The 23,159-nt window shown below is 34.8% G+C and overlaps 6 protein-coding genes across 13 annotated transcripts; 3 read left to right on the top strand and 3 right to left on the bottom strand.

The window, feature by feature from the left end:
• Positions 1 to 270: 270 nt before the first annotated feature.
• On the bottom strand, positions 271 to 2,414 carry LOC122401487 (protein YIPF6). 3 transcript variants are annotated; one of them, XM_043403641.1, is made up of 8 exons: positions 2,169 to 2,414; positions 1,780 to 2,001; positions 1,501 to 1,629; positions 1,229 to 1,307; positions 1,106 to 1,148; positions 895 to 1,026; positions 582 to 739; positions 271 to 499 (listed from the first exon to the last, which is right to left on the bottom strand). In XM_043403641.1, exons 2-8 carry the CDS (start codon positions 1,807 to 1,809, stop codon positions 384 to 386), a joined length of 687 nt encoding a protein of 228 aa, XP_043259576.1. In that variant the 5' UTR covers positions 1,810 to 2,001; positions 2,169 to 2,414; the 3' UTR covers positions 271 to 383. The 3 variants fall into 3 exon arrangements, with proteins under 3 accessions (XP_043259576.1, XP_043259577.1, XP_043259575.1); XM_043403642.1 differs by lacking the exon at positions 2,169 to 2,414 and adding an exon at positions 2,079 to 2,096; XM_043403640.1 differs by having other exon boundaries at positions 1,780 to 2,414.
• LOC122401486 (coiled-coil domain-containing protein 134-like) lies at positions 2,309 to 3,703 on the top strand. The gene is made up of 3 exons (XM_043403639.1): positions 2,309 to 2,510; positions 2,899 to 3,108; positions 3,248 to 3,703. The coding sequence occupies exons 1-3, from the start codon at positions 2,309 to 2,311 to the stop codon at positions 3,592 to 3,594; spliced, it is 759 nt and encodes a 252-aa protein (XP_043259574.1). The 3' UTR covers positions 3,595 to 3,703.
• Positions 3,700 to 12,127, top strand: LOC122401482 (chitin deacetylase 1). Its single transcript, XM_043403632.1, has 9 exons — positions 3,700 to 4,293; positions 8,342 to 8,460; positions 8,607 to 8,718; positions 8,801 to 8,928; positions 9,980 to 10,185; positions 10,404 to 10,699; positions 10,818 to 11,064; positions 11,332 to 11,523; positions 11,598 to 12,127. Exons 1-9 carry the CDS (start codon positions 4,242 to 4,244, stop codon positions 11,698 to 11,700), a joined length of 1,455 nt encoding a protein of 484 aa, XP_043259567.1. The 5' UTR covers positions 3,700 to 4,241; the 3' UTR covers positions 11,701 to 12,127.
• On the bottom strand, positions 6,332 to 13,403 carry LOC122401488 (NADH dehydrogenase [ubiquinone] 1 subunit C2). 4 transcript variants are annotated; one of them, XR_006259442.1, is made up of 5 exons: positions 13,012 to 13,403; positions 12,489 to 12,632; positions 12,366 to 12,415; positions 6,790 to 6,962; positions 6,332 to 6,584 (listed from the first exon to the last, which is right to left on the bottom strand). XR_006259442.1 is itself a non-coding variant. In XM_043403644.1 (4 exons), exons 1-3 carry the CDS (start codon positions 13,184 to 13,186, stop codon positions 12,366 to 12,368), a joined length of 369 nt encoding a protein of 122 aa, XP_043259579.1. In that variant the 5' UTR covers positions 13,187 to 13,380; the 3' UTR covers positions 6,748 to 6,962. The 4 variants fall into 4 exon arrangements, 3 of the variants coding, with proteins under 3 accessions (XP_043259579.1, XP_043259580.1, XP_043259578.1); XM_043403644.1 differs by lacking the exon at positions 6,332 to 6,584 and having other exon boundaries at positions 6,748 to 6,962; positions 13,012 to 13,380; XM_043403645.1 differs by lacking the exons at positions 6,332 to 6,584; positions 6,790 to 6,962 and adding an exon at positions 8,555 to 8,573 and having other exon boundaries at positions 13,012 to 13,380.
• A 13-nt stretch (positions 13,404 to 13,416) lies between these two features.
• Positions 13,417 to 22,926, top strand: LOC122401550. The gene is made up of 8 exons (XM_043403752.1): positions 13,417 to 13,735; positions 13,843 to 14,125; positions 14,185 to 14,241; positions 14,317 to 14,593; positions 14,942 to 15,336; positions 20,594 to 20,610; positions 20,704 to 20,726; positions 20,799 to 22,926. The coding sequence occupies exons 1-8, from the start codon at positions 13,558 to 13,560 to the stop codon at positions 22,029 to 22,031; spliced, it is 2,463 nt and encodes an 820-aa protein (XP_043259687.1). The 5' UTR covers positions 13,417 to 13,557; the 3' UTR covers positions 22,032 to 22,926.
• Positions 15,362 to 20,676, bottom strand: LOC122401480 (ATP-dependent Clp protease ATP-binding subunit clpX-like, mitochondrial). Of its 3 annotated transcripts, none has more exons than XM_043403630.1 (7): positions 19,623 to 20,676; positions 18,920 to 18,997; positions 18,636 to 18,836; positions 18,397 to 18,545; positions 18,122 to 18,299; positions 17,012 to 17,913; positions 15,362 to 16,930 (listed from the first exon to the last, which is right to left on the bottom strand). In XM_043403630.1, the coding sequence occupies exons 1-7, from the start codon at positions 19,645 to 19,647 to the stop codon at positions 16,679 to 16,681; spliced, it is 1,785 nt and encodes a 594-aa protein (XP_043259565.1). In that variant the 5' UTR covers positions 19,648 to 20,676; the 3' UTR covers positions 15,362 to 16,678. The 3 variants fall into 3 exon arrangements, with proteins under 3 accessions (XP_043259565.1, XP_043259566.1, XP_043259564.1); XM_043403631.1 differs by having other exon boundaries at positions 18,158 to 18,299; XM_043403629.1 differs by having other exon boundaries at positions 18,110 to 18,299; positions 19,623 to 20,675.
• Positions 22,927 to 23,159: the final 233 nt, after the last annotated feature.

Below are 23,159 nucleotides of genomic sequence, written 5' to 3'. Positions count from 1 at the left end.
ATGAAATAGAAATTATTTTCTGTATCACATTGACTAATTCTCCTTATCAAGCTTCTGTATAAATATATAACAATCTGATAATAATTTACCTAAGTATTATTCATTACTTTATATCCTATACTCATATATGTATATATTTTTCATATAGATAATTGTAATTGACATATAAACTGGTGATTCTCTAAAGTGCATAGTAATAAATAACGTATGCATCTACGATAATAATAAATGTTATCTACAGAAAACTTAATACGAGACATTATACTTCGATTTCGATAATTACAAAATACAATGCAGACTACAATTGCAATTTTTTCGTCACTTTGTGTACAGACACGGAGTAATGTACAGTCTTTATTATTGTAAACGATTTATATTTTATCTTATGTAGTGTGAGATATAACCAGCCATGAAATTACAAAGTAGAATAAAAATATTGGATATACGGCTAGAGCTTTCCGCCCTACGGGTTGACTGTCACCAAGGAATGCCATTGATGCTAAAATATGATTGTACACAATCATGCTTGTAAATGCAGAATGAAGGATTTACAATATACAACGAAATAAACAGATACTAACCATATGTTGCCCATGCGAATCCGATCTTAGAAATAACAAACCTTAGACTAAACAGGAAAGTAGTCTGTTCTGCCATTAATATAATTCTACATAAAATTAGAGCAATGGCGGTCGGCAATAAGCAGTATCCTAAGACGCAAATACTTTGGAAGAAGGATCTATAACACATTAAGACAGACCAGAAATAAAATATAACATTTTTTGATTTACAATTTCATGTACATTGAACATGCAATATTGTATAATATTTGTCAACACTAAATAGAAAAATATTAAAATTTAAACATACTCTTTAATTATTATAATTACTTACATATTACCACCCAATAATTTGGAGTTTAACGTAACAACCATAGATCCAATCCATACAATTACAAAAACCTCAGCAAATTCTGGTCCTCCATCGTTTGAACTATCTGCTGTATCAGAAGAACCTTGCAATATCCTGAAATAGTAATAGGAACCTTACAATTATAACTATGAAATATGTTACATTTCAAAAAATCTAAATGTACTATACTTACATTGCCATGAATGTACATAATACTAATGGTCCCCAAAGATCCCCTAAAATTAGAAATATTTTTTGTTATAACAAAATAATGAACCATGTAAAATGGTATATAGAGAAAATTTCATATACTAACATTCTTTTAATAAGCTTTTCTTCTCTACGGGATATAAAACATGAAAAAACTTCTTGCCCACTGCTCGAACATCTCTAAGCTGTAAGAAATATTGTTAATATAATTAATTTAATATTTTTCTTACAGCATTAACAATTCTGAAAGTTTCATCCAAATTTTTAATAACAGTTCTTTGATTTTCAATTCCATAAATTCATGCTTTATTTAATTTATAAATTAACTATATCCATTTCACAGACTATAAGAATAATTCCTTAACTATGTAAACTTACAATTGTATCTCTGATTGGTTCGTCTAAGGTATTGAATTCAGGTTCCCCAAGATTTGATTTCTGTTTAGAGCCTACTGTCATTTCACCCTCAACATTTTGTGGGTCAGCATATTCCATTGTAACCTTAAACTTGAAATAAAAAGGTTCCCATCAAATCAATTGCAGCGAGTTAAGGACAGCAAAGTGTACACAATAAATTTGATATCATTTCATAGGACATGTATGGTTTCAGAATACGGCTTACGATGATCGTATATAAAGTATATTACATATACTTACATCGAGATTTGTATCATTTGTCGCTGCCATATTTGTTGCCGGACACGAGACTCAGATTACGAAAGTAATTAAATATATTATTTAGATGTTACGCAAACTTATATTATTGTCATATCAAATTAAATCACTGCCATATGTACGTAGTACGAATTAAGCCTTTTGCACTTAATACGATCATGCCATTACTGGAATCAAATACTGTTATCGCGTTTGCATATACACCTGTAAGGTTTGTCACAAACAATGTCGATGAAAAATTTTGAAACTTATACACTCATTGCAACTTAAATGCTTCTTACACATCACATAATTATACTTTAATCGTAACACGTCTCTTAATTATTTTCAAGTAAATTGTCGCCGAAGTTGATACATTCGATATTACACACAATTTGCAGGTGGCAGCAGTGTCGTAAAGATATTACGGTCGAAAACTCGTGGTTTCAGTTTAGCTTTGCCTGTTAAATGCTGATCGAAATTGTACAATTATTTTCTGAAAGGATGTAAGAGTCGCTTCTTCCTTCGACGTATGATTATTTTCTGTCGATATATCGTTTCTTTCTTTTTTATTTCAAACGTTTCTCAATCTGACGAAATGCCACGCGTATTCGTTTACATTGTAGTCGTATCAGTATTGATATGCACTGCGCAAGTGCAACAAGTATCTTTAATGACCGAGGATCAGCGAATCGACGAAGAACCGCAGGTGAAGGCGGTCCACGAAGAATTATGTATCCATTGAAAACATGATAATTCGAAATCAACATCGTGTACACTTAAAATTATACAAATACGAAAATTTATGTTACAGCAGAATTTCTGCTCCATTGTGTAGTATTCGTCATCATTTTTTCGTTCTAGTCTTCTGTTCGTTATGCACAAGGATAACTAGAATGATCTGGAAGTCAACATTGACGTAAACGGACAGTCATAATTCATCATATCATTGTTTAGTAAATAATGAATAATCTTTGATAACTTGGAATTCGGCAATATAAGAGTATCTCTTTGAATTATTTGTTCTCAAAATCGATAAAAGACATTATTTTTTTAGTTAATATATTGTTGTTTCGCTATACGATTATGTTTACGAACGTTCCTTAACTGAGATTTCATTAGTCAAAAAATCATTCAAACATCAACGTATGGATCACGCACACGCAGTGAAACGTCTCGAGAAAATAGATAACTACGAACGTTTATACAAGATGATAATGATTCTCGGTGAAAATATGATCGACACGATAGAAACGAATAAGGAAATGATCGAGAGAGCAGACTTCGATCCCGATCGTAAATCTTTATCACAAAACTTTACTATACAAAGCGGTAATTTTATACAGATTTTAATAACACTTTGTTTATTTAAAAAAGTACAAAATTCATTTAGTTTCGCTACACCCAAAGCATAGGTTGGAAAATTAAGCCCTGTATTTATCATTTATTTACATCTTGTGCATTTTTCCAGCAATATTAGGTGTGTTAGAAAACACCCTGCTTTTTGGCGACATTGTCCTCCATTTTCCTCACGTAATGCATCGTATATTGAAGAAGCAAGAGAAGTGGAATCAGATCATAGACTGGTCCTTAAATTTTACGAACCGTACTAGGTATCTGTTGGATCAGGAAAGTCTCGATATAATTAAGCTAATGAGTCAAGAACTTCGTATCACGGAACGTGAACCAGGATATATCAATCCTTATCGGCGGTTGGCCGAGTCTCGAGACGGAAACAAAAGGGAAACGAAAACAAAGAGGTCGTCGAAGAAGGAGAAACGAAAAAGGGGGCCACAAATGACCAAAATCGAGTTATGAAACTTTCGTTCTTACACATTTTCTGACGGTCTACCGTTGCTAAATAATTATGCGCTTTATAACAATTATTTCTTCTACACGTTTGTATAATCGTTTATTTCGCGGACGAATAAAACGTTTTGTAAGATTCTAATGGAAACAGTTGAATTGCGTGCGCCTAAAACATTTTACGCGCTGGACCTGGTTGGAACCGAATTAATCAGAATTGTCTCGTAACTGCAAAGAGTTAAATGATCGCAAGGATCGACGAAGAAACGTATAAAAAAAAAAACTTTCAGCTTTCAGAAGACTTTACACGGAACCGTGCGCGCGTTCTAACGCAAATAAAAGCCAAGCCAAGATTTCTCGAGAAAGTGGTCAACCAATGAAGGCGAGGGCTCCGTCTGGCATCACTGCCAATGAGCTAAGAACGGTTCCTACCGTCCGGTTTCCGAGTCCCGTAGTCACGACAGAAGGTATTGCTGGCGAACCCCTCGTAAGTCAGTGTTGCGAGAGTAGGTTCACCAAGTGTTACCGCCGATTACAAGTCCTCGCGAACCACGGGCTCCCGAAGCTGATCCATTCGTGCGCAAAAAGTGCTGTGAAGTTCGAGGAATCATCAAATTCAAACAGAGAAGACTGCTCCAACGTTTACACCGACGGGAACTATGTTGCCACGGAGAAGGAAATTGCTTCTTTACGCCGTCTTGGTCGTCTCAGGTAGGAAGGCACGCCTGGAAACGAATCCACGTTTCCAATCGTCTCTTGTCACCGAAGAGAGATCGAAGGAGATTGCGTGCGCGTCGATCGAAGAAGCGACCCTCTTCTTTGCCCCCTGTCGCAATCTTTCGTCGCGAAACGATCGGAAAAGAGAAATTTATCTTTGCATCGTTTCGATTCGGGATGAATAGGTTTGAAAAGATTTTGCGGGATTGGCGCTCGTCGAGTCGTGTGGCTCGCGATCGCGAACGAACCATACGCGGTATTGATGTGTAACGACAGAATATGAAAGTTGCATGAACTTTATGAATCTGTTCGATTAACTTGGAATTCTCAACACGATACACAGAATTGGGTAAATTTCTATTCACGAGCAACGAATAGAAATTTCCGATCGATTCGTAAATCAACTTCTACGTACATTTCATTCATGAATTCATTTATAAATTAGGATTTGTTAACGAAATTTTTAAACCAATATTCGGACGAGCGAGGCCCTGGGCAAAAGTTGGTTTACGAACGAATCTAACATTTTTATTCGTTATTGCTCGTGCACTGCACATTTTAATTCGTGTTATAGAGACGGTAACGATTAATATAATTGTAACGTCGAACGATAAAAATGTTTATTAACGAAAGTTAGAGTTCAAAGAGACGACGTTTATGATGAAACTCTTCGACGTATCGCGTATCGATGTCACAACATTTTACTTCAACATCTTTGTTACCTTCAATCGAAAATTTCAATCTCTTTGTTGAACAATTCCTTGGTAGATGAATTATCAAACCGATCAGTGTCACAAAGCTGAATCGCTGGAAACGTGGGTACAACGAGGGAACGACCTTCTGCAGACATTCTCCTATACAGGGTGGCCCATTTAAATTGATCCACTCGAATATTTTCGAAACTATTGACCGTTGAAGGTCAACTTTGTTTTCTTAAATGGAATTATGTAGTTAGCGGAACCACCCGCGGCAAAAAAGCATTACTTTAGAAGATATTTTAATTGGAATATTTCAATAATATCGTGCTTGTTATTTTACCTCCCACAATTTTTCGCCATAAGTGGCTTGGTACTTTTCTGTAGGGAATTACGAGTTGCATCAATGGATATAATCGAAGATTTCGAGTTGGTCGATTCAAACGGATCACTCTGTATATCTTAAGAAGAAATTCTTTAGCAAATTATTCGCTTCATTCTTATAATATTCTCGTAACATAATAAATCACATTTTATGATTATATTATCTTAAACAAATTGCATAATTGACCGTCCATTTTCGTTGATTCCTGGCAATACCAATCAGAGGATTTGTTTTTCGACAAATTTTTATCGTAACAATTTTGAAAATCTTTTTTTCTTAATGTCTTTCGTTTTTAAAGTACCGAGTTCCATCTCGTTTCCGCCCGTTGTCGAGCAATTTTCGACGTTCGGTTCCATAAAAAATACGCTACCATGCATTACTGTACGTCTCTGTTCGGACACATCGTAAATAAAGTTGACACAGATAAAAACGAGAAGATGGAGGAAGCAACGACCAGCGGTGAAGCGCTGTTAAATTAGGTTCCATGGCGGTTTCACTGGTGTTTACATAAGTTTCGTCGTTTACGTATATGGTGTGCGGTGCGCCACACTCATAGAGATCTGAATTCACGGGTACAAGTATGCGTGCATGGTACACGGCCGATGGAAATGTTGCACCTGAACGATTTACCACAACGTCATTGCCAGAGCGGTACCTTCACTTTCCACTTTACCGCTAAACCAATCTTTTTGGCATCGATACACGCGAGATTTCCTTTATTAACGGTAAATAAACACGGTTTTCATTCCAATACATTCAATTCACTTTTCACATCAGCGATTTCGAAACTTTTTCAAAGGCACTCCCTAAAAAAGAAGAGAGAGTTCCTGGTCCCAAGATTTGTGGACGAAGCTATTTGGTTACATTAATTTTAATTTATTCCTAAGCAATTGGAAATTCCTTTTTTCATTATATAAGGTGTTCCGTTGGTCGTCGTACGGCTGTGCAGGGGACGAGAATTTATAAAAAAATAAATCACATGCATAGAATAAAATTTGTTTATACGGGGCTGCGTTCTCAAGAAAATTAAATTTGACAATTCATCGAGAATTTTGTTAAAGTGTTTATATACATGTTCCCAACTTGTACGTACAACAGTTTAGTGTTCAAAAGTTACTGGTTTCAAGACTCTTGTATCATGCTTAACTGTTATAAAATCATGGTGGAAGCTTCTTCGCGAATACCACTTTCTCCTCATAGATCATCTGCGTAAGATTTCAACATGTTTAAATACGATCTTCCTATCCATTGAACAAAATTTATATTCGTCTATAATTATTCTTAACGTACCGACTTGATCAGCATTATAAATATTGAGAAATGACGATGAATTTTGCAGAATAAAAAAATGCTATGAAATTTCTTTCGAAGATAATGAATGGTAAGATACTTTTCTGAAAGCGACCATACCTTGAAACGATAGGGACATGATTGTATTGTGCGGGGGAGGAGAGGGCACCTTTTTACTATACGTTTGGAATAAAAATATCCCTGTAATTACGAATTCGTCTCATGATTACCGAACACGATCGTCTCGAGCACGTCACGTTGTTATAACGATGGTGGATTCGCTCAAAGGACAACTAGAAAAATAACAAAAAATTATATTACTTTTATATTATGTGGTAGGATTTGATGTGGCGATAAATGACTTCAAAAATGTATCAATGGTAAAAAAAAATAGGGCGAAAATTTCTGGTCCCCCAAAACGAAGATTAATAAACTTCGACTAGATTCTGTATTCGCTTTGACGAAAAGGAATGCGGGAATTAATGCCGGTAGCTGTTAAACTCGAGTGCGTTTGCTCGTTAGTTAGTCGAGTAAATAAATTTTATGCACACGCAAGACGATTATCGGTACCAGGTATTTAAAAATATACGAAATAACTGTCTCTACATTTCAGCGTTAGTGGTGCGTGAGTAAATGCCGATCCTTGATCTTGCCATTGGCCCAAATAATATACAATTACCCGCGACAAAAATCGTACAGTATGGATATTATTAGACTGCGGATCTTTATGCAAATTCACATTTTTATTAATAGAATTAATGAAACGGAAGCTTCGCAGAGGGCTGTCTCAACCCCTAAATATAATAATTCGTATCTTACTTTAAATATTTCTTATATTTTTTAGTATTAAGTGCATTCTGTAGTGTTTTGAGGATTAAAATTTCCCATAAATGCATAAACATCCGCAGTCTAGATATTATTTTACAAGCAAGTCCAGACACATTTGTGCTCATTTATACGACGAATTATGGATCCGACTAATTCAAATGCCATCGACACTTGAATACATATAAATAAACTCGAACGCAATCGACACTCAAGCACCCAACATAGACGCACAATGGCGTCTCTAGACGATGGAATTCTTGCTACCACCTTTCTCGCTTTCTCGACCGTCTTTTCTGCGATACCCTTGGAATTTCTCTCAGACATTTTCTACAAGCATTTGCAGCTTTCTGTGTACACGCGTACATACATTCCGCGTTTCTGCTTTGTCCAGTTTCTTCGTAACAAGATACGAATCTTTAATTAATTACGGCATCGCTAAATAAAAATATTTTACCGTATAAACGATCGAGCAAAGATTAGATACTATTTCTTTAGAGCTGTAATAGGAGTCAACGGAAAGAATGCAAGAAAAGTAGAATGTGAATAATTAAATATTCGGTCCGCATGGGGCATAAATATACGAACGCGTTAGCGTGTTCGAGCAGTCTTCAACCTTGACCTTTTGCTGGAATTCTAATCCTCGATGGCTCCGCTTATTTTATATATATTTCCCACAGACTGTTTTATTCTCAGCAAAGATACGGATATATTATGTTCTGGAATATCTTTAAACCCATTCTTTAGATAATATTACAGCTTAGAACTGTTTAAATACGGGTTTTTTTTTTATAATATGCGAAAGGGGAAAAAGGTACAATTAATTCGTATGTAATTTATTTTCTAGTCTACGGGCAAAAAAATGCTAAGAAGGATGAAGAGAAAAAAGATGAGGAATTCACGTGCCCGGAAGGTCAAGGCAACGGTAACTTCGCCGATCCAGCAACGTGTAGAAGGTTTTACCAGGTAATTAATTTTAAATGAAACGTTATTTTATTTTATACAGGGTGTCCCAGCATCGGTGGTATCCATGGTAGAATCGCCCCCTCCTCGGTTGTATCCGCCGATGCTGGAACATCCTGTGCAAATAATTTTTAATATAATTTCAACAGTGTGTCGATGGATACCCGTATCTAAACAGGTGTCCCTCAGGGTTACACTTCGACGACATCAGCAAGTTTTGCACCTTCAAAAATGAAGCTCGATGCGGGCCCATCGCCACGAGTAAAGATTTTTTTTTTTTAAACATTGCCTACGCGCTGCAGCCTCGTCGGTTTTGTATTAATCGAAATTTGTCGAATTTTAGCCCCGCCGCCAGTGACGGAACCACCAACGGATTTAGCAGAGAAATGTGATACCTCAAATTGTCAGTTACCATACTGCTATTGCTCGAGGGACGGTACAATAATTCCTGGTGGTATTCACCCAGACGAGGTATACATATACATATATACTTACATTTTATACAGGGTGTTCGGCCACCTCTGGGAAAAATTTTAATGGGAGATTCTAGAGGCCAAAATAAGACGAAAATCAAGAATATCAATTTCTTGACTCAGGCTTCGCTAACAAGGTATTAAAAACTTAAACTAAAAAATTGCTAATTATTCTGAAAAAAATTATTTTTGGATGCGGAGGTCAATTACAGTCATTTTTGGTGAACACATATACCCCCGAAATTCTACTCACTTTCAAGAAAACAATTCGAGTAGATGGAGAAATTTTTCAATAAAATTAAAAAATTTCAAATCGTTCTAGAAAAATTATTTTTATTTCCAAGGATCAATTACAATCATTTTTTGTCATTACACATACCCCCGAAATCCTACGTATTTTCGAGAAAAAAATTCCTTACGGAAAATCTAATGTGAGGCCAAGGAATGCTTCCCTAAAATTTCATGCGCATCTTTAAAACGTCATAACTCCTACAATAGTGAATATATTTCAATGAAACTTTTTTCTGGGCGCCAAACAAAATTATTAAAAATCAAAAACGAATTTTTAAGAAAAATCGACAATGGGGTAGGTGCTGAAATTTTTCGACGTGAAAAAAATTTCAAATCGTTTAAAAAAAATTATTTTTGGTTACAGAGGTAAATTACAGTCATTTTTAGTGAATTGACATACCCCCCAAATCCCACGCACTTTCGAGAAAAAAATTCGAGTAGATGGACGAATTTTTCAACAAAATTAAAAAATTTGAAATCGTTTTGGAAAAATTATTTTTGGTTACAGGGGTCAATTACAATCATTTTTGGTGAATAGACATACACCCGAAATCCTGCACATATTCGTGAAAAAAATTTAGTACGGGCGAAACTTTAAATTGGTATTCTTGATTTTCGTACTATTTTGATCTCTAAAATCTCCCATTACAATTTTTCCCAGGGATGGCCGAACACCCTGTATACATGTATATACATATGTATACATAGTATACGTATATAAATTAATACATTTTTCGCGCGATGCTGATCGATTTCAGACACCCCAAATGATAATAATGACATTCGACGGAGCGATAAATCATAATAATTTCGACCATTACCAAAAAATATTTGCTACTGACAGACTGAATCCAAACAATTGCCCATTGAAAGGTACTTTCTTCATTTCACACGAATATTGTAATTACAATATGGTACAAAGTTTAGCACACGATGGGCATGAAATTGCTACAGAAACAATATCGTGAGTATCGATATCGATAAAGTACACTGCCGGTCGTAAGTCTTAGAATACTTACGAGGAAGTCTGAGATGTGATTCTAATCGATTTTAATGAAGTTTGGCAGAGTGGTAGCTCCATACGTGCGAACAACGTAACGACAATTAGCACTGGACTTATGACCGGCAGTGTATGTATGTAGTTATGTAAGTATCACGTTACTCATAATCGATGATATTTAGACTGCAAAAGGGTTTGGAAGATAAAGGATACGAAGAATGGGTGGGAGAAATGATAGGAATGCGAGAGATAATGACGCATTTTAGCAACATCACGAGGAGCGAAGTTGTTGGTATGAGAGCACCGTACTTGAAACCAGGACGGAATACTCAATACAAAGTGCTGCAAGACTTTGGATACATATATGACAGCAGTATTGGAATTTCACCATTAAAAGTACCAATTTGGCCATATACTCTCGATTATAAGATTCCGCATGAATGTAAAGCGGGAACGTGCCCCACTAAATCGTTCCAAGGTTTGTGAGAATTTTATTTACATTTGATGTGAATGAGTCAGAATACACCGGCTGATTGACGTTAAATCCACCAAATCCGGAATGTAATTTAACAGGAAAATATTTCAATTATTTTCAGGTGTGTGGGAATTGCCATTAAATGCACATTACGTCGAAAGCTACGAAGGAGGGCATTGTCCTTATTTGGATCAATGTGTACTTCACAATCATGATCCTGAAGAAGTCTTTGAATGGCTACAAGAAGATTTCAATCGATACTATGAACAAAACAGAGCGCCGTACATGATGCCTTTCCACACAAACTGGTTCCAAATAAAGGAACTTGAACGAGGTCTATCGAAGTTTCTTGACTGGGCAGTGACATTGTAAGTAAAAGTTACATAATCAGTTATGTATTATATATAAATTCATAATTCGGTAATAGTTTGTAACGAATGTTTCTGAGGATAACTAAGAATATGAAAATACTCTCTTTGATATTTACGGTGATATCTCCGTTGATATCTAGTACGTGCGACTATCGAAGAGTTAAAGTCTACGATCAAAGCTTGTACAACGAACATGTTAATCTTCCGCTTAATGGAGCATCATCTAAAATTGTAATTGTATAACCATATGCCGTACGTTTACAGACCTGACGTGTACTTTGTAACAGCCACGCAAGCACTTACATGGATGACTGATCCGAAACCAATTAAATCTTTGAACAATTATGAGGGATGGTCATGTAAAAAGAAAGAAAATATTCCTGGACCGCCATGTAACAACGCGAATAAATGTGCTTTAGATTTCAAACCTACAGAATCTAATTTTACTACTACTAGGTAAGTAATTAATGATATACAAAAGGTATATCTAAGAATTTTTGTGACGATATTAATAACAAATATATTTACAGGTATTTAGAAACATGTAGGGAATGCCCCAATAAATATCCGTGGCTAGGAGATTCGAAAGGGACTGGACTATACAATGATAATTATAATCCTGAAAAGAAGTAGAAATTTGTATAAACGTGCTAGAACGATGATTAGAAAGAGTTCAATTAATTCTCATTTACTGTTATCTAAATGAATAATACGTATAATAAATTTGAAACTCTTTGGCTTGAATCACACCTTAAAGCAGAAATCACTATAGATTGATATATCGAAAAACTTTCGTAAAAATGATAAATAAACTACAATAATGCTCTGTTAATTTTGTTTTATTCATACTTCACGTAACGCTAGTTTCACTATATATAATTTTATGTTATTCTTTTATATAGCGACTTTGTTGTTTATTTTCTATAAATGCATAACCATTTATTGTAAAATAATTGTCGCTTACAATTATTTAGAACATTAAACGATAAGCCTATACACTTCTGATTTTAAAATGTGACAAAGAAAAAAATTAAATTATTGTATTATCCTTGTTCTCAGGTACAAAGAATTTAAATAAAATGTTGACAGATTTGAAGTAAGTATATGCATACATATACATAATATATACTTGTAAATCCAAATATTTTAAAAAATGTATAACATATCTTTAATATAGTAAGATATAATGTAAGAATATAACATATTCTTGTAAAAAGCAATGATCACCTATGAATTTTATTTTCTCATTTGCTACTATGATCAAGTACTGTCCGACTTTAAAAATGTATTGTAATTACCTATCGAAGAGGCACCCATGGCTGAAATATATCTGCATATTTCTTATTTTCTGTAACAGTAAAAACAAGTTTTAATAATGATAGATGAAAAGTTACAATTTAATTCAGTATATAACAAGTTACCTGGTGCAGGGAAACGATCTGGATGTAGTCTAATATAATCTATTAATTTGGCATCACGTCGTGCAAAGAAGAAATCGACCTTCTTTGTAACAAAATTTCCAATAGCTACTCCTATCAAGCCTCCGACAATAGCAATTGGAAGATCTAATGAAAGTAAAAGATGTACAGTCCTTAATTACATGTACTTTTTAATACTATTGAACTAATAATAAAATATGAATTAATTCGGTGTTATTTGAACGAGTTACATATTGTTGAATTATTTTCTAATTTCATTTATGTAATCATGTGACCCATCCCATGTTATATGTGTTATATTGTATCAAATGCTGTAGTTTAATTCTGTGACTAATTCTATACTTTTTTTATATGAAATTTTTATTTACACGTCTAACGGAAAGATGACGAAACAAACTGTGTAAAGGTCATTTACTTATCGTAAGTTGCGGCAGTTCCAAGAATTTATTTCTTTATATTCGTAGATTACATATTTGGAAGTATTATTTTTATTCGATTTACTTACGAGAGAATAGAGGCTGCCTCACCCACACGTTCGCTGATAATGGTGCACAAAAACCTGCGATTCCAAACAACATTTCGCTGAAATATGTATTGTAAAATTGCGTCTTATAACCCATATCTCTTGTTAGAAGATCAATGGCCCATTCGCCATCAGGTTCCTTTCCTCCGTCTCCCATATTCTTTGTTTTTAACGCTGGTTAGATTGTGAAAACGATTCCCTGCTTTTAGAGGAAGATCTTAACTAGAACTTATGTAATACAACAATCGGTTGAATTACACCTGACCGAATCAACATTAGCGAATAGTAGTACAGTTCAGTCTACTGTTACACCGCTGTAAGTACTAGTGTGACAAACGCACCAATAAAAGGATTCGGTTTGCGGTTCTCGGTGCACTCGGTGCCCAGTCTGGTAACACTACCAACGTAAAGCGTAATGAGCCATCGGGGTCAGGAGTACATAGCAGTATAGCAGTACATAGTTTCGAAATTAAAAGAATTAACTTGGGATCTGTTAATTACGATGTTTGAAAATCACTCAATGTAAAAATGGCCGGATTAGAAGATTACATCGACGAGACGGTTACGGGTGTATATCGAGGAAGACCTTCGAACTCTTGGAGAAGTGAAAGTAATTACTTGAAAACATACAATGGACGAGAGGTTATTCGCCCTTTAGATGTTCTCACTGTACATCCCCTAGCTGAAGATAGCCCTTCTGTTGATGGTAAATTTCGATAAAACATGATTCTTCGATTCTTCGAAACTAAAAGTGTAACTTGTAGACTAGCGACTAAAATTTAGTTAGTATTCCGAATAACTTTTGTCTTTCAGATTCTGCTATGAGAACATGCATTGCCGCGGGTTGTGGTCTAGCAAGCTTAATTACAGAAACTTTATTAGTTCATCCATTTATCGTTCTAAGGAGGCAATGTCAGGTAAACCCTGGATCGAACAATTATCACATAATACCATTTACATTGGTACCTATAGTTATAAGACTTCATCAGACTCAAGGAATAAATACTCTTTGGAAAGGTGTTGGATCAGTGTTGCTTGTTAAGGGAATGATGTTAGCTGTTGAAGATGTAATTTCCAAAATTACACCATGGCCAAAGTAAGATGAATTTTAGAATGAAAAGTATGAATTAATAATTATAAGGCATTTTATTTCAGGGAAATAACATGGAGCAGTTCATTGAAAGCATTTGGTCAGCATATTCTTTTGAAATGGTAATAGTAAATTGGTGTATATGTTTTTTGTACCTTAAATATATTTATAAAGAATATTAATAGAAAATATAACAGTGTAACTCTAGGCCTGGCAACGCCATTTTTCTCTGCATCTTTAGTTGAAACGGTACAGTCTGAAATTGCTTCTGAAAGTCCTGGAATATTAGACGTCTTTCGAGATGGTGCAATTCGTTTAGTTGAAGTGAGCAACAAGGGTAGACTAATACCTATATATTCGCTTTTGCCACCAACTATTGCTCACGGAATTTGTAAATATCTTTTTACCATGGCTGTCCATGGAGTTACCAGTTACATCATGCAAATTAGGCAGAAACATTCTAAAGAAGTACGAGTAAGTTATCAATGAAACGGAGTATGCTGTCAATAGTAAATACAGTAGTGCCCACATAAATGACCATGCTCGGGATCGACCGCGGTCATTTATGTGGGCATGGTTGCTTCTCAGAATTCAACGGAGATAAAGAAAGAGGATAAGTGCGAATGAGATACAATAGCTGGCTTTCGAAACCATATAGAATACAATGTATCGATAACGACCGGCGTCAAGTTACATTCGACACACTTGATGTTCGAAGCCGCTTGGCTTCTAAGAATTGGTGGGGATAACCGCGGTCATTTATCTGGGCACTATTGTACTTTGGAATATGTAAACTAAACATTATTTGTATTTTACATCAAGGGTGCATATAGTAGAGATTTCCTATCCGAAGAAGCATATAAGATGGATATACAGCTCCAGTCAGTGCTAGTTTCTTCATTCATGGCAGACGTATTGTTTTATCCATGGGACACTGTGATTTGTAGACTTCACCTTCAAGGTACACGTACTATTATCGATAATTTGGACACGGGACGTAGCGTAACGCCGCTCCTAACCGGATACAGCGGAGCAATGGATTGTTACAATACAATTATTTCTACCGAAGGTCCTCTTGGTTTGTATAAAGGGTTTGGAGCTCTTCTTTTAGAATATACTGTAAATGTGGTAGTAGCACAAGCAATTAAATGGGTAGTTACAGAATTTATAACAGCAATAAGGCCGAAAGAAAAGTCGCCACGAAAACAGTCATATCGGTAAATGTTTACATTAGTGATTTTGTTTTAGGGCAAAGTCACTAAAATGAACATTTACCTTCACATTTGACAAAAAAACTATTTAAAAGTAACATTTCAAATTAAGATCGCATGGAGTAGTTATTGAGACTTGGTTATATAAAAAGTTTACTTGTTCGTTTCAATATACTAGATAAAGAAAGTACTCTATATACATATTGTATTACTTTTGATTTATTACTAATAAAAAGATGAAGTGTCGATGCTCGAAAACCGATAACAGATTCGATGAAATAAGTATCACATGATATACAATCTCAGTAATGTTTGTTTATAGTTTCACATATGTACTTTTTTCATCTTGCATCATATATTACACAGCCTTTCTTTTATATCTATCGCATATACAACGTATATGATATATACATTTCACATATATATATATATATATATATATGTATATATAGTCAAATAATTTGTTGAGATAAATTATGTTTATCGCTAACGAGCGTTTTTGTATAAAGATACTTTTACAAAGTATATGCAATTTCTAAACTTTTAATTTCATCGTTTTTGCTAGTCTATTATGTGTATGTACAATATGTTACAAACATTCTTGATTTATCCGTCAACGCAATATTCTTTTCGATTTTCAAACTCTCACGTTTCATTTATAAGACTTAATATTTCCCTAAAAGTCCTTTCTCCTAAATTTAAAATTCAAGTTTAAGTTATTTTACGAAGTGTTTTGACTTTCAAATAGCTATGTTCAAGTATTACGTTAATTACATGTGTTTTTTATGGTACCCGTTATACAAAATGTATAAATTAGGTCACAAATATCGCTAATTTTCTCTATATCTGTTATAATACAATAATATATCGAACGCACGCATAAATGTTATATTTATAAGGGACAAAAATATATAAATTTTATGTTCCCATTGTAGTCGAAATATATCTAATCTAATCAACAGTATTCGAAAGTCTTAATTCTATATGTAGTCAGAAGTGAAGTAAAAAAAAAAAATAAAAAAAAAATGCATTTCTTGACCAAGCATCTTGTGGTTTCAAATTATTAGCAAAGTTGACACAATACCTTGTAGTATAACCCGTTCGATATGCGTACGTATTCTCATGGAAAACGTAGTTTCTAAAAATATTTCCCAATTTTGTATGCATATTTTTCTCTGTAAAATCTTGTTTTACATATGTTGATATATTACAAATCAAATTTCACTTGTAGTTTATCTTGTATAATGTACCAAAAAATATCTCCGTAAATGTAGTTTCGAAAGATATTTTAATGGTAGATGAGAGGAAAGGATCAAACGTGCGGCACGTTTTTCCTATGAATTATTTGTTAATTATGTATATGTTGAGCTTGTAGCTCTTCTTCGGTGGCATCGCCTCTTTTGATATACTGTGGTTTCTCGTTTCCTTGTACACAACCTTCAGTTACATGGACAGTCATTACGTCGCTACCTGGAACTTCGAACATGGGTTCCAATAATAATGACTCCATGATTGCTCGAAGTCCTCTTGCGCCTGTTTTTTTTTCCATCGCTAATGTAGCTATTGCGTTCAAAGCCTCCGTAGTAAACGTTAATTCCACCTGAAAACCAACAAAGAAGCTTGATAGAAATCAGACAGTTTGTACGTGCATATATTAATAGTTTTATAAGATATTTTATACCTTGTCCATTGAAAATAACATTTGGTATTGAGGCACCATGGCGTTCTGAGGTTCGGTCAAAATTCTAACCAACATATCTCTATCAAGAGTGTGAAAAGGTACAAGAACAGGAAACCTGCCAACAAATTCGGGAATCATACCGAAATCAATTAAGTCTCTTGCTTCAACTTGCTGTAATAAAAAGTCTTTCTCTTTATTATCCTTTTCTGTGGAGGGCGACATATTTGCAACATCTGCTAGACTCGCGGCTCTCCTTCCGGGACTTTCAGAAGACGGCGTTGCGCCAAATCCAAGGTACTTTTCGGTTTTTCGCCGCGAAATTAACCTATCTAATCCATTGTAAGCACCGGAAGCAACGAATAAAATATTTGTAGTGTCAACTTGCATGGTATCTCCGCGTAATTTTCTGGAACTATTTCTTTCGGGCACATTTACAATCGTACCCTCTAACATTTTTAACATTCCTTGTTGTACGCCTTCTCCGCCAACATCTCGCAATTGATGTATGCCAGGAACAGCACCAATTTTATCAACTTCGTCTAAAAATACAATACCCATTTGCGCTCTTTCTACTATGTAGTTAGCATCTTGAAGGAGTTTTGCGATAACGCTTTCTATATCTTCCCCAACATAACCTGCTTGTGTTAATGTTGTACAGTCACAGATTGCAAATGGTACGTCTAAGCATTGGGCTATTGTCTGTGCAAGCAATGTTTTCCCACTACCGGTTGGGCCAAGTAATAAAATGTTACTTTTCTCTAATTTTAACTGATGTTGTTTACTATCTAAAATATCAGAACCAGGGGCCGATTGATTGCCAGCTGACTTTTGCTCGTTTCCACTAGGAAATTGTTGAAATCCAACGCCGAGTGAATTTCCGATTGTCGAAATATGTAACAAATCTACAATAAAAAGTAATGAGTGTCTTTGGTCAAAATTCATAGAACACATAGACGATTTTAATGGTCTGTCAGAAACAGTTACCCTAGTAAAACATTAGTGTTTAATTACTAAATATTTCATACTAAAAAACTGTAAGTCACATATTATGTTTTGTCTTTATACGATTTTGTGTAAAATGGGGAAACTGTTATTTACGTGGTTTAAGACCTCTGTGAGTGAACGGATGATTCAGATCTTGTGTACCGGCTGAATTGGTAGATCCTTGTGCCGAATTCTGCATTGGCAAATTATTGTAGATTCGTTTGTAGTGATTGTAAACGGCAACGCTCAGAACTTTTTTAGCAAACTCCTGTCCCACAACATGTTTATTTAGGTACTCGAATATCTGAAAATACCAATAAGATACGCGTTTTCGCGTATGTACTAAACAGGTGAATTAATTATGCATGTATGTAATAAAATCGTATCTTTGTATCTGTTACCTTCTTTGGTGGAGGTGGTGGTTTTCTATAAAACCCTTGTTTTGTATCCTCTGATCTTAATGCTTCTTTGAAACTTCTCTTTGAGTCTATCTCTGACAAAACAACAAAGAAATGATGGCATTTCTCGCACTTTACGAACCTCGTTGATGCTAACAAAAAAGGTGCTCTTGTATTCTACATAATTCTGGAATATTCCTATAAGTACTCTATAAAAGAACTTACGCACATTCTCTACTTACACACAAAGGTTTCTACGTGTGTACAAGGGTCTCCACACTTTGGACAGGTGAGGGTATTTTTTTTTCCTCCACCACCGCCGCCAACAGAGGACACTCCGTTACTACTGTTTTTGCCAGGCGGTGTAGGTTCGGTAGGTGCTTTCCCTAAAGCACTACCGATTGTCAATGATCTAATCACAGCAACTCTCACAATTTTGTGAACTAATATGGAAAATATAAAGTTATTTATGTTATAATTAAAATAATTTTCAAACATCATGAAAGCAAATGGACAACATACTTACCATGATTTGCTATGTGATTAGAGGATGCTATACGGCCAGCACCGATTAAACAGCAACGAACACAACTCATTTCTGATCCTTGATTATTTGTGGTACAGTATCAAAATAATAAAATAAATATTAAAATCACACTAGGTAAAACCTAAAATTATAGAACGAGACATATGAAAATAAAACTGATCTTTTCATTTTTATTAGAAATTTATGTAGAGTAAGAAGCCAGTTACAACATAAAACAGATAACATAATAAGAAAAATGTAGTTGCATATGTGGAAAAAGTGTGCTATCAATAAGAATAGTGGAATAGAAAAGATATAATCAAAGAAACGTTTGGTTTATTGTGTTACAGAAATTATATTGTCACCGATTATAAGTATAAAATATATCGTAAGTTGTCGTAAATATTGATAAAATTCTACTTTAATTTCGTATTTACACCAAATTCGAATTATCGTGCAAACATGAAATAAATTCGGTAGCTCTTTTATCGAGCATTAAAGAATAACGGGAATACGCTATCAAAGAATAAAAAGTGTATTGCAGCAGATTTGACACTGTGGCTCGGTGTTTATAGAACGAACGAAGCTATAATATATGTATCAGGAAGGCAAAATATGGATGCCAGGCGTAACGTCAATATAAAAATAAACATTGAAGAAGCTCGAGGTTGGACGAAAACACTCAAGTGTCGTAAATACTAACCTTCCGAATAAACACTACCGCACATAAAGTTCGTTATTATTCATAATTTATTTATTTTTTGCATAAAACGTATAAAAACACAACACCGAACGAAAAAATTTTGTACAAATTATTTACCGCGAATGAATTAAAGAAACAGATTAATTTGAAGACATGACTGTCTGACACATCGCGTTAGAAGGTCCAACAATCGCTTGACCATGTTCAAGGTCATTCGACGATTTCCCTCTAAAATTTTTCGATATTGTATTTGTTGTTTTTAATATTTGCTTGACAACAATCGGTGCTCAAGTTGCGCATAATTTACTTCCATATCAACGAAATATCTAGAAACCACCAAAATTGCTGGAGAATCGTACAACAGGGTCGCATACGCACATACCTACATACGTGGCGAATATATGTATATATATGTGCAGTCAGTCACGGCCAGAGAAATGATGTAGACTCTCCCACTAATGGCTGATTCTCCTTCCAGTAATCCAAACGTCACAGTTGTTCCGTTGATTCAGTCGTTTCGTTCTCTAGGCAGAATAATTTCTACACGCTCGCGTTAGTTAGATTTTATAGCCGAAGTTAAACGACGTTCCTTGCATGAGCATGCATTAAACGAAATGACGTTTCTACAAGGCAACAAAACGTCAGAATGCTACACGGTACTGTCACTCGAGGGCGCTTGGTAGTGTCTCGTGTATGAATCTATGCATATGTAGATATTTTTGCACATGCAATAGCAATTTTAGCGTGACCGTGGATCAACGATTAGTTTGTTCCGTCATCTTACGAACGATTTCAAAGAATTTCGGCCAGTCACATATTTGGTGTATCATTTTTCTTTACCTTACCTAAATAAATATTTTATTGGTTCGCCTCGTTTATGCAAGTATTATTCTACATTGTGTTCACATAGCACGCGGTCATGTAACGCGGATGTTATGATGTTACATAAACATGTTTAGAAACTATTTTAGCGCGCGTAAAACAGCAGGTATAGGACAGTTTGATTCATATATGTATTTCATTCGCTTTGTTTATAAATATTAACACGATACTTCCGTCGACAACATGACTTTGACGGCAGCCCGAACAGAAATAAATAACGAGGTATGGTTCTGTTATATTTTAAATAAATATGCGAACCTTCAATTTCTATGGACTTTACGTTGATTCTTTTAGATTGTTTTATTAAGACAACACGTTCGTCAGGCACGTATCTGCGTCGTAAATAAATTGATAAGAGAAGCTAAACGATTACGTACCAATCGTGGCAGCGAGAAGCAACTGGAAAAGAATAAAAATAAAGCAGATAAATTTTTGAGGGAGGTTTCTGCGTTAAAACGTATCAAAGACGATGAGATATCAAAATTTGGAATCGTTAACCTAGAATGTCTACAAGAAATATTGCAGAACTCACAAACTGAGGATGAATCTAGGGCTATGACCAAAGTTGTTAGTTACAAGTCTTTAAAAGAAAAAATAATAGCATTTAAAGAGAAGTTTCCAGATTATCAAGAAAAGATTTCTTGCGCAAAAAAGAAGCAATCAGTCAAAAAAAGAAAACAGAATTCTATAGATCAGATCCAAGAAGAAAACTCAAAACTGTTGGTAAACGATAGAAATGAAGCAAAGGTGAATATATATGCAGAAGGTGATAAAAATTCAATTAATGTAACCTCCAGTGATTGTTCACAATATACAACTCGACAACAAAATGTGAAAACAGATACAAAATACATTAAGCCGTCCAGAGAAACATCATTGTACAAACCAGATGTAAACAAATCTGAAAAACAGTTCAAAGGGAACGCAAAATATACAGATAAGGATCAAACATCAAAATCTGCAGCTAAAGTTATTAGTAACGAGGCTGCCGTTAAAAGATTTACAGAACTTTTGCAGGAGACAAAGACAGAGAGAAAAAATGATAGTTGCAAAGCAGACAACAGGCAATCATTATCTAGAGAGTCAGTGGAAATTACAAGAATGGTAGATGACTTTTTTCTAAATTCGGACGAGATCGAACCGTGTTTAAATATTGAAATACATTCGCAAGAAAGAAGCAGAAATGTCGGTGATAGCAAACCTAAGGCGTTCCGAGTAAAAAATGAAAGAGAGAGATTTTGTAGAGACGAAGCAAACGAAGATAAAAGAAATAATAAAGTACGGAAAATCAATAACGAGGACACTTCCAACGATAGGAACAGCGTAACGAAGCAAACAAGCGTCTCGTGTTCGAAACAAAATAAAATAACGTCGGTCGGAAAAGCAAACGTTGCGCAGGGAGACATTAAGAATAAAAATCTTTTGGAGAATAAAAATCTACATCCTTCGTGGGCAGCTAGGAGGAAACAACAGGAGATCATGAAACAAGGTTTTCAAGGAAAAAAGATTCGATTCGACGAGATTTAAGTAAACAAAGTACAAATTTTCAAAAAATGGTAAGCGAGCGATAAGATTGGAGCGAATAATCGCTACTGTATGACCAATCGAACAACCACCATTATTTCAATTATTTCAATTATACCTTGTTTAATACACTTTTAAATAAATCTGATGTTGGGAATATGCTTAACTTTCGAGTTGTAGTGTATAATTCGAACCATGTCTCGCGTTCACGGTAGCGAAGTTTGATCTTAAAATGTTTCGTGGTGCACGTATTGGTTTATTAACAAGTTCCGTGCCAAGCCCGTTTTGCTTGACTTGTCGTTCAGACCATTTGATATTGCGACTAAAGATTGATATATTATCACACAATATTTCATTATATCATCAATCGATAAGCAGTTACCTTGTTTAGAGTAGTTATTACGTCGTGTACCACTTGTAGTACACGTGGCGCTGCGATCAGTTCGATTGCAAACGTCAGTCTGTTCGAAACATCTGGACTAGTAAAGAACCTGCTGCATTCGAATTTGTTTTAAATAAAAAAAGAGGCAAATAAAATATTCTGTAGAGAAGGCTATTGATAAAAAAAAAAAAAGGATATGATATCGTAAAACCGAAACTTGTGATTGATTACAATGAAGTCAAGAGTTCACAAAACTGTCAAATGATATAAAAAAGTAGCATTTGAGCGTCTCTTAAACGCATCAGTTGTAAATGCTTGGATATTATATAATACTCAGCAACGGAGTCCTATATCAATAGTAGAATTTAGAAAACGATTAGCTAATTATTTATGTTACTGTGAGGATGAAAACAACAACTCGTCTTCTGAAATTGCGACAAACTCTAGAAAACGACATGAAATTAAAAAGCAAGAGGGCAAAGCGAGGACAGCTAGACAACGTTGCAGTTCTTGCTATAAACAAAATGTAACAAAATTTGAAGTAGCAAGACAAAAAACTATAAGAGCGATTGCCCGAAAAAGCCGTTTTTATGTATCTTTTGCTTTAACAAAATCAACCATTACATGTAAATATTAATTATTGTAAATATAACAATTAAACAAACTTATGTGCTTCGTTCTATACTGCATTTTGTATAATGCCTCAATCTTTTAGTAGAACTATTTTTTTACAGAATTAAATTTGTCAT

Source organism: Colletes gigas, unplaced genomic scaffold (assembly GCF_013123115.1).
Source record: "Colletes gigas isolate AHSC1104 unplaced genomic scaffold, ASM1312311v1 Colletes_gigas_Sc00025, whole genome shotgun sequence".
NCBI lineage: Eukaryota > Metazoa > Arthropoda > Insecta > Hymenoptera > Colletidae > Colletes > Colletes gigas.
This window is presented reverse-complemented; position numbering and strand designations above follow the sequence as displayed.